General features: G+C 43.6%; 1 protein-coding gene across 3 annotated transcripts in view; it reads right to left on the bottom strand.

The window, feature by feature from the left end:
- gse1b (Gse1 coiled-coil protein b) overlaps positions 1-12,523 on the bottom strand; it is a 165,335-nt gene extending 152,812 nt beyond the window's left edge. Inside the window, exons 1-2 of one of the 3 annotated variants that reach the window (XM_056412039.1) lie at positions 12,255-12,523; positions 9,627-12,151 (exon numbers count right to left, since the gene is read on the bottom strand). In XM_056412039.1, the coding sequence (XP_056268014.1) occupies positions 9,627-12,077 (2,451 nt within the window). In that variant the 5' untranslated portion in view covers positions 12,078-12,151; positions 12,255-12,523. Of the gene's footprint in view, positions 1-9,626 lie in introns of all 3 variants that reach the window. The other 2 variants (XM_056412040.1, XM_056412038.1) reach the window with 2 other exon arrangements.
- Positions 12,524-14,948: the final 2,425 nt, after the last annotated feature.

Genomic DNA, 14,948 nt, shown 5'->3' with positions numbered 1-14,948 from the left:
TAGTCTAAAAGAAGATAAGGAGAGCAACGGCAGAACAAGCATACAATCTACCTCATCCCTTGAGGCAGAGCCACTGTTTGCCTCCTCTCTGCTTTTTAACTGCAGTTTTATATCAATCTGCAAGACTAATAGGTTACGTGGAAGACACAACTTATTCTATGAAAGGAAAGGATAGATAATTATAGTCTAAAATATTACAGTGGTGACAAACAATGAGAAAGCAAAAGGCGCTCAACAAAGTTTGTGAGGGATTGCGCAATCTGAGGCACAGCTCGTCGCAACCAGACATGCGCAAATTCAGCGATTTTGATTACAACAACTATTGAAATCATATAATATGAATTAATAGCACAGATCAGTAGATAAACATTAATATTTATTTGTATCATAATTTTTTTTGTATTTCGTCAATGCCATGCCAGGATGGCACACAGCCGAGTGTTCACGAATACAAAGACAAAGGGGTGAAAAGCAGAACACAATGACAATAAACATCACACAAAGTCACACCAACACAGTCCGCCCAGTCCCGTGCTGTGGTTCTCACAAGAGCCCAGCTCACTCGTTCACACATGGTTTACTAGACTGCGTCGCCAGCCTGGGCCATTGCATACACATGTTTAGGTGCCAAATGGGCAACAATAAAAAAAACTCGTGAAAACAGTTCACAGTAGGATCCATGGTTTCAGGGGTTGAGAGGGACACTGTCCTCTCTGTTCTCCTTCACTCTGTCCACTCAAGTGGATTTCGGCTTTTTTTTTAATGAAAGAAATATTTTCACCCTACTTCCAATTCAATTGGAAACGCACAACCAAATGCCCCTGTAATCATTCACTCGTTACATCAACTGGCATACAATTATTGTCTCTTCTTTGCTGCACCTCTTATATAGGGCTGTACAATTAATCAACATTATATCAAAAACTATAATGAGGCCGAGGCACATTATTAGTTTCATGCGAAATGAGTGTCAAAAATACCAATTTAAATGAAATATTTTCATGCTGCAGATATGTCCTGACCTACACATCCTATGATACAGACTCATGGCATCTCGTTTGGTACAGATCCTCATAACAATTAATCCTAATAATTTGACTTTTTTTTAAACAAAAATTAGAATTCCCAACAATATCCTAGATCAGTGTTCTTTAACCTTTTTTCAGTGATGTAACCTCTGTGGAATTGTTTTTTCAACTAAGTACCCCCTAATATATCTAATACACAGTGCCATCAGTGTCTGATTAAATATCTAATATATACAATTCAGTGTATTAACGTATACTAATTGTATTAAATATTTATGAAATAACTATTTTCAAAGGATTTGTTAATCTATGCTAATTGTACATATATTTAAAAGAAGTATCATGTACCTAATGGAGGGCCTTCACGTATCCCCATTTAAGAACCACTGTCCTAAATAACATTTCATTTGGCATATCAGTCAAAATAGTTGGAATTAGATCATTGTTTTTTTTTAATCATTCTGTCCTATAGTTAAGATAAGATAAGATAAGATAACCCTTTATTCGTCCCACAGTCGGGAAATTTCAGGATCACAGCAGCAGGTGAATCTTAGAGCATTAATAAAATAAAACACCAAACACAATAACAATACTAAATACTAAATCTAAAATACTAAATATACAGAGGAAACTAAATATACAAGGGGAAAACAAAGTAAAGTGCTGAGTAAAGTGTTTAGTTTGCCAGCATCTACAGCGATCTACTGCAGTTTGTTGTGCAGTTTGTTGTGCAGCCTGACAGCAGCAGGAAGGAAGGACTTGTGGTACCTCTCCCTCAGACACCGGGGGTGAATCAGCCGGTGGCTGAAGGAGCTGTGCAGAGCTCCTTCCCTAACCCTAACCCTAATCCTTATATACAATATTCAAATCGAGAGACTTCAAGTCAGCAAAAATCTATCATTTTTTTAAAGATGACATTGTTTTTTTTATGTCCTAATCTGATGCCAAAGTCAAAGTGCAGCCGTATGAGACAGAGGTCCAAGCGGGAGAAATGCAAAGATATGAGGGAACGGCTCAAGCTGCTACCTGAGCTAAGTGAACCCTGTATACAGGTGGTTTCAGTTATTTGAGCTGATTAGAGCTTTTCTCAGGTTAAAGCTGGTTGGAGGTATTCTGAGAGGTTGCTGAGGTCACTGAACTCCCTCTACAAATAGAGATCATGAAGTTGTAAGTTATCCTGCAAAAACAGTTACAACGAAACTGACAGGAGAGTGAGGGACACATCAATCAAGCACAGTCTGTTTATGCCAACACGGTCCGAAGAGGAGGTCCAATCAGCCCAACTAAGTGAAACACCAGTTTGGGTAGACCATGTGTGTGTAGGGGTTTACACCTCTGGGGACCAAACTACAAATCAGTTGTCATCCAATGCCAACAGAGGGTTTAAATGTCACTGTGAAGTGTATTTGTTGGAATATGATCTGACACTGAGATAAACTGTGGGGAAACAAGAATACGAGAATAATCCTTGACAATTCAGAACGCATTTTGCTACAATTAAATATAAAAACTAGAATGGGCAGTCGGTAGAGCGCATACCTTCGCATATCACAATATTGGGCATTGCATTATGAACATTTTGGCATTAGTTGCATGCCAATTGGATAAAAATTGACCGTGCTATGGTAAAAAGAAGATTTTGACCTTTCCATGACCTTGACCTTTGACCCGATTGATCCCAAAATCTAATCAAATGGTCCCCGGATAATAACCAAACATCCCACCAAATTGCATGCGATTCAAGAAGATTTTGACCGTTTCATGACCTTGACCTTTGACCTTTGACCCGATCGATCCCAAAATCTAATCAAATGGTCTCAGGATAATAACCAATCATCCCACCAAATTTCATGTGATTCGGTTCAATACTTTTTGAGTTAGGCGAATAACACGCATACAAATAAATACACGGCGATCAAAACATAACCTTCCGCATTTTCAATGCGAAGGTAATGACACCGATCAAATGCAGCCGAGGCTGCGTTCAGACCTGAGTGAAATAATTCAGCTTTGTCATTCATTTGAATTGGACCCAGGGATGCTAATACAGATGGTTCCAGCAAAAAGTTGAATCTGGATGAACGACTCTCGCAACAAGCCGTCATTCTGAAAGGTGCAATGTTGCCCAATCAAATATGTGACAACGCACATTCCTGGCAGATCACTTTGCGATATGAATTCTGTATTTGTTGCAGTGTTTTGGCAACTGAGAAGCGTTCAAATTCACAGCTGTCACTCAAACTTTTTATTATTATTAAATATTTCATTATCTCACTCATTATGAATGTTATGATCATAAGGGCATACTAATAAGCTAATATTGGTAACAAATTGACAAAGTGACTTCATCTAAACAGGTGTGTAAGGATTCTACACAGGTCCCTTCCATCCAAAAGAACATGTGCTGACCCCGTCCCTTATAGTGCTGAGCAAATATCATTATCCCCTCTCTGTCTGGAGGGTTAAAGGGTCGGTTTGCCTTCATCCATCAGCCACAAACTAGCTTGGAAGTCAACGTTCCTCTCAACCCCTCATGCTGCATAGAGACCTCTCTCCATTCTCACCTGCATGCCAGTTTGTTCAGTCCGTGTTGGTCTGTCTCCATCTCCTGAATATAAATCAAACTATATAAAAGTGAGTCCAGCCTCGTGAAAAAGGGAAATTGTTATCAACTTCTCAGTGTCACAAATCGAAGGAATAGCTAACGTTAACATCCGTAAGCTAACAGCTGTTGAATGTTTAACGTTTCTAACAACCTTGAGGGAAATCATTTTCATTTTAAATGTAGTTCACTAAAACTGTAAATGATGTAGGCCTAAATGTCCACAAAGTGTGTATCTGTTAAATTAAAAGATATGTTACGGTTATAGCAGAAAGCCCCGTTAGCTAGCGAATGAAATGTAGCCTAAGCCTCCTGGTGTTTACACATTCAACACAACAAACACTGACTCACCGATGCTTGACATCACTTCAATGTCAAATGTTCAGGTTAAGATAAACTGAGACTTAAAGGAACAGGCACATCTGTGGGGAGGTGTTTTTGACAGGGTAAAAAGGGTGCTGTTTGAAATGATTCTTGTGGTATTTTGACCAAAATATGTTCCAAACATTTCATTAAGACCCCAAGGAACCATATCAACTTGTTGAAAAATTGGCATAATATGGGTCCTTTAAGTGGAGTAGGCAGCACCACACAGAAAGAGAGATAACCTGTAGGCATTTGTGCTTTATATGAGGAACTTTCATTTGAATGAATGGACGCCATCTTGGAGGCCGGTATCAGGTCATCTTAATACAACTACGCATATGCATATGGAATGCATGGGTACATGCCGCACATGTGCTGTATGCCACCAATGAAACTGTATCAAAGATGTAGAGGGGCTGTTACATGAAGCTCAACCACCAGCGTTGACATTACAAAGATAAGAGGGTTACACCCCCCGGCTGGCCAGCTACACCAGAGAGCTAAAGGATGAGTCTCAGCTGTTGTGATGTCCCTTAAACTAGTCCTGTCGGAGGGTTGTTGGAAGGTAAGACAAATAATGAAAAGCTGGTAGGCTACACCCCCATCTCATCTGCTCCATACAGGATTTGATCTTTCAATTCGGATCTGGGCAAGAATGCAGTGTTGAGGGATGCAAGCGGAAAGAGGGTGATGAAAGGTTCGAGGGACCAAATCAAAACCCACCTCCAGCAGCTTTGAAATTAAGTCCCTCAAATACGAGAGGATTCCCTGTGTAACGCAAGGCCGTGTGTCCGACTGCTCTGCTGGGACAAGAGAGAGGCAAAGCTGCAGGAACTTTACAGGAAATGTGCAATAGCAATGGTTTGGACTAAACACACCAAACACAGGCACGCATAGCAACAACTCACACCATATTCTAAGAACACACCACCTCGAATGCGTCAAATTAACACTGTTTTAATAGAATCCCTGTTGTGCGTAAAAAACTGCTCTGTGGCCCACATGCTGTAATATTTCCTCCTATGATTAATGAGAATGCGAGTTATTTTTCTTCTGTTTTCCTTCGGCTGTAATTTAAATCCCATTAACCTCCTCACCTTTTCTCAGCCTCCCACTCTCGTCTTCTTCTTCTTCCAATAATTCACTCTGGATAATCTTTCTCTCCCTTTTCAACGTGACATCCAGATTTGATGTGTACATTTTGCCCTCACTCCTTCTTCCACTGCACTATAAATCTTCCCTGGCGACACTGTCAAGATGCCGGCATGTTTTTCCCGTGACAGCAAATACCTCCGCTACAGGATATGGGCCTTGCAGTGAGAACACAGTCGATCTTTTACACCAAACACGCGTCCACGCACAATTTGCACACATAATTGCACAAACGCACACATGCACACAAGCAGCATTTTAACATCGAACATATGAGACGTAGCACACACATATACACACACACATACTGAATGAATGATGAACTAAGTCACAGAAACCTGTCTCCGCTCTTCAAACGGGTCAAGAATAATCATCCGCTCGAAACAGTCACTCAGCAGAGCACCATACAAAAATAAACATCCAAAGCGTGGATAAAGACACACACATGAATTAATCTGAGTGTGTAGAAGTAAGAGAGGCGTAATATGTTTGTGTGCTTTATATCTACGGTACAATCATGTGGTATTTATCTTTGCCAGGCTTGACTAATGATTGATGTATTTGCTGTTTCAGTCCCTGATGTTCTTGTACAAGCAGAAGACACACTGTTGACGAAAGGGAGACTGTGGATTTAGCTATATGTTGCAATTATACGCATCTATAGCAAAGCCATGCAATCAATTCCAATCCTTACAACAACAAAGTTATGCGGCGCTGGTATCAGTTTACTCAAGGCTCAACATTGGACCGCTCCATCATTTCTTCACTATGTTTTTGTTCTTGTTTTCTCATTTATATCATGTCATTATTTTTGCATTAAAGCTTGACAAAAGTGATATCCGGAGTAAATCGATTTTTGGAAATATTTGAATGCAAGCCCACTGCTGGTGTTCATAAGGCTTCACCTTTGTGCTCTGCCATATACACATTTTTCACTTCCAACTTAAGCAATTTGAGTTTGATGAAAGAAAAGTCAAAGATATAGGCGATCTGAGAATGCCTTCCAGGCACATTTTATCAGTGAAGGCGAGCTCATGATGCAGTTGAAAGATGGAATTGTGTTACACCAGCAGGTAGAAGAAAAAAAACAGCATCGGCAATAATATTTTAATGAAATTGTTTTGATAGGCAAGTTTGAAAAAGTGCCACCTTGTTTAACTAAGAGTTGATTTTCTTGCTACTAATACAGTGCAGTGTAAAATAGAGATTAATTGAATATTTCTTCCTCCAAACAACCATCCCTTACTGTACGTGCAGACATCTTTATTTATTAGTTTTTTCTTCAGAATTGTGTGAACTATTCAATAGGAAGCAACACATTGTATTGTCTCTGTATTTGCACTAATTAACTGATTAATGGTCAAGGGGTTATTCCACAATTCACCTAAAAGCTCAAATGAAGCTTTGTCAGTCCCATGCAGTTTAATCAAGAAAGTATTTTTTTATTTTAATAGCAGTGTTTTTTAATAAAAAATGTCCCTCTTGTTCCACATATAGTGTTCCAGCATTTCTCTACAGCTGAGCGATGGCAAAACTAAGAGAAACTGTGTTGAAAGACAGTCACTTTGGATTTTACGCATTTTGAGTGAGGGTGAAACTACTTTTACGTCATTGCAGATGTTGTGATATATAACACACCTATTTAAGTGCAGAATACATCAGAAATAAAGCACAAAGTGCTCAGTAAATACATATTTCCTTCACTGTGTTGCTCAAAGGCAGGGCGGGTTAATGCATTATGGCACTTTCTTTGTCTCTTTTCTAAGTACGCCATCCTGCTGCCATCTCATGGAGCACAAATATCATTAAAACCAATTTTTTTAATAAACCATCAACATGCTAACAGCTGTTTTAACCACCACCAAACCGTAGACATCTGAAAGTGAAAGATCTGCTGACCAGCAGCCCCTCGCCAGACGCCGGCTGCTGTTCTATACTTACACACCTGTCAAAGGTCATGTCCAAGATACTAATTAAACACACAACAGCAGAACAGAGAACATGATAACCACCTGTCTCTCACATTAGTGTGAGTGTGAGTGTGTGTTACAGTTAACAGCAAGTATTCGGTGGCAGATCTCATTTCATGCGCTAATTCATATCTTACCAAGCAAGAAAAACAGACGAGCGCCATCCACCCTTTCACACTTCACAGGGTATCATACCTGCACAATAGTGTTTCCATCATAGCGAGCAGTATGAGGACAAAAAAGACTGTCTGTAAGTGTGTGTTTATCATTGTGCAGCCCCCTCCACCAGGCAGATACAGTGCTAGGGCGAAGCAGATGGGCTCTCCCTCCTGACAGCGTTGACAGACCCTCTCCAGCAAATAGCATGACACTAGAGGACAAAGCACCTGTTCCCTCGCTGATCTTTCACACCTCCCCTTCCCCACAGAAACACACACGGGCACTTATTCGGCCATCAGGTCACGTTCTCACTCAGGCCAAAACCATCAGTGCCACTTGCAACCCTCCCAGCCCCCAAATGATCACCCTCACCAGCCTGCCCCGACAACCCTATCATCCAACTTTGGCTGGCAGAGAAGCTGGTCCCAAAATATATATTCTTATATCACGAGTATCTCCTCACAAATGATGACCATCAGCACGTCGGTGACCAGCTCACATGCGAGCGCTCAGGCAAACGTTTGAAAACCATAAGAGTAACCGCCAGTCAAACACTTCTTTTAACCCTTGTGTTGCCTTCGGGTCATTTTGACCCGATTCAATATTTAATCCTCCTGTCGCCTTCGGGTCAATTTGACCCGATTCAATGTTTAATGTCGGTGTTCTTTCGGGAGTCAACAAACAAACATAAAGTACCTCACACTTAAACTTGGAAAACAATATTAATTCTAATAATTTTCTGGAGATTTTAATAGCTGGGGTCATATTGACCTCAAGGGTAAAATATGTTAGTAAATATAAAGGTAACAGGAGGGTTAAACATTGAATCGGGTCATATTGACCCGAAGGCGACAGGAGGGTGAAACATTGAATCGGGTCAAATTGACCCGAAGGCAACACAAGGGTTAAGGACAGAGAGAGAATAAGGTGGACGACTCCAGACAGCTGGTGTGTTGCGTTGGACATACTGAGGTTGCTGAGTGTAAATGGCATTCACAGATGTTCTTCACATGTCCTGCATGGCTGGACAGTTGGTGTCTGTTTGCATGAGAGAGCTGTTCACAGAGCCAACTGGCTTTCTAAATGCTCCTCATCTCTTCATCAACACATCATCATCATCATCATCCTCCTCATTTCCCCTGCACTGCTTCCTGATACAACCCCACACACCCTCCAACCTCTATTCTCTGCAATTGGAAAAGCAGGGTTCTGCTATCAACTTCTTAAGAGCATGGCAAGGGTTTTATAGCTGTGTTGTTGTTGTTGTTGTTGTTGTTGTTGTTGTTGAGAGAGGAGTGGAAAGAAACCAAACTAGACAGAAATAGGTAAGAAAGCCAACGATGACAGAATTATCTCCCTTCAGAGGAAGTGTATACTTCTTCCTAAGCCAGCAGCCCATCTGGACCACCTATGCAAGCGTCGTCACTCATCAGAATCCCTTGTTGCAATGTCAACATGCAGTATTTTGGCATACGAATTAATGGAGGCCATTCCAATAATAAAACACATCCCGCAAATGTAATATACAAAGTCTTTAAAAGACATTTCACTGCCAAATTAGCCAAATTCCAGGAAGATCTGGATTTTAAAAAAGGTCTAATTAGCAATGTATGTATGTCTTTTTGCACTTGTGTTATTATTATTATCGTTATCAAAAGAAGTATGTCAACTGTAGACTTGCTTTAAACTAACTTCCTCAAAAAATACTCTCTAAAATCCTCAGCACGGTCAACGCCGACTGTTCAGCATCGAGTGAGACATACTTAGCCAAGCTTGCTCAAATAAACACACTCACACACACACATGGACAGAGCAAACACAAGGCTGGCCTTGGCCGTCAGGTCCCCGTCGTTTTTCTCTGGTGTTTATGGAAGTAAGTTTTGATGAAAATGTTTGTCTCATCATTGTTCCTCCAGGCTATGTCGGCGGTCCCAAGTAAACTTTTCAGTCTCCAGTCACACGCACACACACACACACACACACACACAGACACACGCAGACAGACAGACACACACACACACACAGACAAAGACAGACAGACACACACACACACACACACACCATTAATGTTTGAGAACTTTTCTTCTGCAAAAAGGAGAATACAGTGCTCCACCACATGGTAAGCCGTTTTAAGGATATTAATGCATTCAACTGAAGCACAGCACACAAAGAAATAATCTAAATCACCATGATTCCCCCTTTTTTAAACAGCAGGTATGCAACATGTCAAAAGCATCCCTTGTCATGTGACTCAGAGGTCGAACCAGGGCAAACACAGTCTGCGCTGCACTGTGAGAATGGAGGGGGGGGGGGTATTTGTCTGTGTGTCCTATCAGGCAGTTTTCTTACCTTGTGTCTAGACGGCGGCGAGGCTGATTCTAGTTCTTTCCTCTCCCCGTCTGAGGCTACTTGTCCAAGCCTTTCCTTGTCCTGCTGCATGCTCTGTCCCACCTGCACCATGGCCTTACATTCCAAACACGAGCCAATCACCAACCTCCTCCCGTCATCCACCAGGAGGGTGCGTGTGCTGCGAGGGGCATACAGGAACACAGGAAGCCTGGCCACGGTGACAGCGCACAGCCTGCCTTCCCTGTGCTGCTCCTTCCTGCAGAAGAAACACACAAAAGCCTCACAGCTGTACTGGCGGGCCCAAGGGGAGCTGGGTGGCTGGGGGTTGGCAATGGGTAAACTAGAGTTAGAAGGGGTGGAGGGACCCAATCCCTCATGTTGGGCCCACTGGGTGTGTAGGTCATGGTAGCAGAGATTGCAAGCTGACACCAGGCCGGTGGCATCTACTGGCTTGGCACGGGGAGCGGGAGGGTGGACGGTGAGAAAGGGGAAGAACGGCTCCCTCTCTCCACAACGCCCGGGCGGGTTGACGTGCAGCTGGTACTCTCCGCCTGCACACAGCTCGGCTCCGCACAGGTAACACACCGACATGGAGCTGCTGGGGCGAGAGGCCTCGATTGTCTGCGAATGGGCTGGTGCATAACCCTCAATGGCCATGGCAGCGTGGTACCTGACCAGAAAGGAGCTGACAGAGGTGATGAGGTCTTCACTGAGGCTGAGTCGATATGCACCCCAGATCTGCTCCAGGATGAAATGGCACTGTGGGCAGCAGTGGACACAGCCATTCCTCACCCCTTGGGCGTTAGGGGGACACGGTAACATGTTGATGAAAGGAAAATACATGGCACCACGGGATTTACCAACACCGGCCTGTGCATATGCTACTCTCATATCTCCTCCACACTCCTGACCACAGAGAAAACAGGCCTCATGCGAAGCCCTGGGTTCAGCTAAGCACTCCATGGACTCGGAGGGAGTGGGCTGGGAGGGATGGATAGAGCTCGTGGGCTGATTGAGGGGGACGACATACAAGCGCTGGAGGACAGGCACATCCGCCAGCTGGAAGCTCTGCCACTGCTGCATGAGGGAGGTGTGACAGCTGCCACACACCAGGGTGGTACCCGCCGGAGTGATAGGTATTGCCCCCCGAGGAGGGGAGTGAAGCCACAGGAATGGAAAGAAGGGCTCGCCCTGGGCCCTCTCCTGTTTCTGAACACTGACTTTAAAACGGCCATCGTGTCTGAGACCAGAGCCACAGATATAGCAAACACACTCATCTGAACAGGCGTCCACGGCATGGTGGGACTTTCTCACTGAAAGGTCTCCGACAGGTCTAAACTGAGTCGCTGGGCCTGTCTTGCTTTTATACATGTCGGTGTCATCATCACTTGTAATGTTAATCTCATCTTCATCAGAGCTGTCAGAGTTATTCTCCCTGGGAACAGCCATGTTACATGTTGTGGTGCCGGCGGCGGTGCCAACAGATGACAGCGCGGTGTTGGGGTGATCCTCGCCCCTTATTCGGTACAGCAGAGATGGATGTCTGGACGAGGCGCAGCTGCTGTCCGCAACACGCTGAATCGGACGAGGCTGCGCATGTCTGGCATTCTCCTCCTCCATCCATCGCCTGTTGCGCATAATGACCCCGTTGTCTTGCACAGGTGTGTCATCGAAAGGACTGTCATAGCACCGCTGAGGGAATCTTTCCTGGGACTTTGCCAGAGATTCTGATGATTGACATACATTATTCATAACGTTAGCGCCGCGCCTCGCCAGCAGAACGCTCTCCGCTTTTGGCGATCCCTGCGCCCCGTAAACACCCACCGGGTAGCGCATCGCCCGCTGTGAATCCGGGCTGTTTTTAACACTGATGACATTGTTCTTCCTGCTACTGTCTCTTGGCGATTTGCCAGAAGCTCTCAGGCACTTGTCTTTGCTCATGCCGGCTCTGTCGACTAAATCCATCTCCTGGTCTGACATGTTCTCGTTTTCAGAAAAAGACGAGAAATCCGACTCTGCGCCTCCGTCGTAGTTCTGGCTGCTCACACTGATCCCCCTCTCCAGATCATAAGAGATGTTCCACTCCTGCGGGACCCGCCGAGAGTCACACTGGTAGGGTCGTTTCAGCCAGTACATGCGCTTCTCAATGGTCGTCCTGCTCCGCTCGAAGGAGTTCCACTGCTCCGTCAAAAAGCAGTGGCACACGGCGCACACCAGCGCGTGTCCATCCGGGCTTAATTCAGACGCACCCGGGGCTGGCTCCTGATTTTGTAGAAACGGGAAAAAAGAAACCCTCTCTTTTTGGTATGCCACTTGTAACCTCAATTCCTTGCCCGGTGTAACTCCGCTTCCACATATGAAACAGTGAACCAGTCCCCCTAATCCGTTGCGATCTATCCTGGAAGTGTTGCCGGGCAATGGGCTGTCTTCGCCGGGCATTGCTGCAGCCATGGGTCGGTGTTTTCCGAGATTAGGGTTCCAGTTCCTTGTCGAAGGGGACGCTCATTTTTTTTCAAGACACTAGGCTAGATGGCATAATGTCAACAGCTAAAGTTATGCTCATGGTCACTGTGTGTATGCTATCTGCAGGTCATAACCATACTATCAATGTTAGTCTATATTACTCACTGCATGGGAACACACGAGATAGTCCATTGAAACGACGGCGGGCAGCGAACGCAGCAACCCCGTTAACTGTGAAGTGAACTAAAAAAAAACACAGCGCAGAGGTCCTTGTTAATTGAAGTGTGTAGTCCGCATGTCTGCACCGGGGATCCGTGGGCAGCAGCCCGTGACAGAAGAACTTCAACTCACGGGGTCCCGGCGAACTTTTTTTTCTTTTTCTGCCTGCATGCGCGCTTCAAAAACTTTGGCCGCTAACTCGCTCGCACTGTACACAGCGCCATCCCCGATTCACGGGACCCTGCTCCGACACCCCAAGGACAGCCTCCACCCCCCCCCCCCCCTCTTCCACCCCCCTGCCAGCTCCCAGTAATAACTTGACAGAGATTATGAGACACACACACACTCCTGCAGCAGCTGCCCATGCGTCAACGTTACCCATGCACGGGACAGCCACAGTTTGAACAGCGTGTGCGTGTGTGTGTGTGCGTGTGTGTGCGTGTGTGTGTGTGTGCGTGTGATACACAGACTCCCAGCATGCAGGTACCACTTCACATATTGTTTCTATCAATTAATAGATCCTGTTGCACAGTTATTAACTATGTAAATAGGCTACATTATCAGATATTTCTTACATATTTATTTAAATATAATATTAAATTAAATTAAAAAAGGTTGAATTTCATACAATATTTCTAGCATTTTTTATTTGTATCTGTTCTCAGTATATAATGGGAATTATGCTTAATCAGTGCCAAACCTTACACACTGATAGCATGATAGCTTTCTGTTGTATGCTTATTATATATTTGTTTGTTTGTTGAACAACTAAGAAAACCATCACTTGCTATGACATGATTATATTCATGCCTCAGATGACAACTCATTAAATATACAGGTTAGTCAGTCTCCTGCAAAGATTATAATTTCAAAATGTTTAAAGTGTATTGATAATTCCACTCAGAGAAAGGATACACGTATAGCTACATTTACAAGCACCGGATATCCAAATAAGTGCTGTCAGGTCATTCAGGGGAAAAAAGGGGTCTAATAATATGACAGAGTTTGACATCTGAGCAGGCTGTCCTGAACTGAGTGTCTTATTAGGGAAAACATGAGGGAAACCACCAAGAAGCTGGAGGAGATACTTCATGATTCAGATGGGAGATGCAGTGCAACAGCTTCAGGTGCTTCTTAAGCTGCAGCCTGTAAAGGAGAGACACAAGAAAACTCACATGACACCTGGGCTAGCACTGCATGCCAGAGGGCATGTCTGCTGCGCATCAGCAGAATCAGTTAATTCAGCAAATTACAGAGAAATCTTGTCAGACATCGTAAATACAGTTTGTATGACTGACTTTAGATTTATTATTTATTGTTCAATGTGATAATGATCCCAAACAAATATATATATACATATATAAGTGGCTTCAAAACAGCAATGTCAATAGTTCAGTACCTGTTCTAACATAGTGTGTGGCCAGACTTTAACATTGTTTCCCATGTATGCAGCTACCTCTGTGTATCTATCTGCCTGTCTGCCTTGTATTGTGTGTTAGAATATGCAGCAACAGGTCCTCAAGAAAGATGAGAAAGAGAGGGATGTAGAAAATGCATATACATTTACAACCCCTTCGTACCCTCTCGTTTCTCCAGTATCTTGACAAAGCAAATCGAGTAATCAAACATTGACATCATTGTTAGATGATGTCAGTTATGTCTGCCCGTTTCTCTGTGGGCTGCCCCTGGCCTCGTCTACTGTACAGTGACTCACTGATGTCAGAGAGTCAGGGACGGACTTCTACCTTAAAACCTCTACTACACCTCCCATGCATGTTCTCTTCCCCTTCATGCATTACCCTCCTAATCATCACTGTGTCCCCTGAAGACAAATTACACTTCCTCCCCAGTCTTCCAACCTGGAAGTCCAGGAAGGTTTTTAATGACACCGCTTAGCCTCACCGTAACTCTTTCCCACTTACAATCAGTTTTTGTATCCTTCCTCTACAGCATGGCAAGGATCACAGAAGAAAAGTCATTCCTGAGTGATGCTGACAATTCCCACAGAGAGCGACAGAGAAAAAAAGTAAAGGCGAACAGTAAAGTGAGAGTAAGAAGTAACAATAGAGTTCATCAGTGGATTTGTTTTCAACAAATTATTCTATTAATTAATTCACAAATTGACATATTCAAGATGCATCGCCCAATACTCAGTCCTCGAAGGTATACCGAAACACGAATGGCGTGTTACAACACTGCCTTGCTGTGACACATCTTGGTACTGCACCATCAGGGAAATCCCCCCATGTGCAGCCGGTCAGACTGGGGCTCATGTGACTAACAGAGTTGGCAGAGCATGTGAGAGGGAAGAAAATAATAGAGAGATTGAGCTTGATGCATCCCATCATCACTCTTTTATTCTTTCTTTTTTTGCTTGCTTTCTTGGTGCAGTGGTTCCCAAGGACCGTGACTAAACGGACGGATCACAAGAGGATAACGTTTAGTCTAATGAAAACAGACAACATCTTTGTGTTAGACAAAATGTATGAAAAACAATATTTATTTATTTAGATTTTTCTCTTTTGGTCAAATACTTGCAATTTATTTTTTAACTTTTTTGGCCTTATGTCATGGTACTATTAGAGTGGACCCAAAAGCAAGACTCAGAAAGGAGAAACAAAGATGAATGTCTTTTGTTGA

The sequence above is a fragment of the Pseudoliparis swirei genome, chromosome 4, assembly GCF_029220125.1.
Source record: "Pseudoliparis swirei isolate HS2019 ecotype Mariana Trench chromosome 4, NWPU_hadal_v1, whole genome shotgun sequence".
In the NCBI taxonomy this organism is placed as follows: Eukaryota; Metazoa; Chordata; class Actinopteri; order Perciformes; family Liparidae; genus Pseudoliparis; species Pseudoliparis swirei.
The sequence above is the reverse complement of the archived record's forward strand: the minus strand, read 5'-3'. Positions and strand labels throughout refer to the sequence as shown.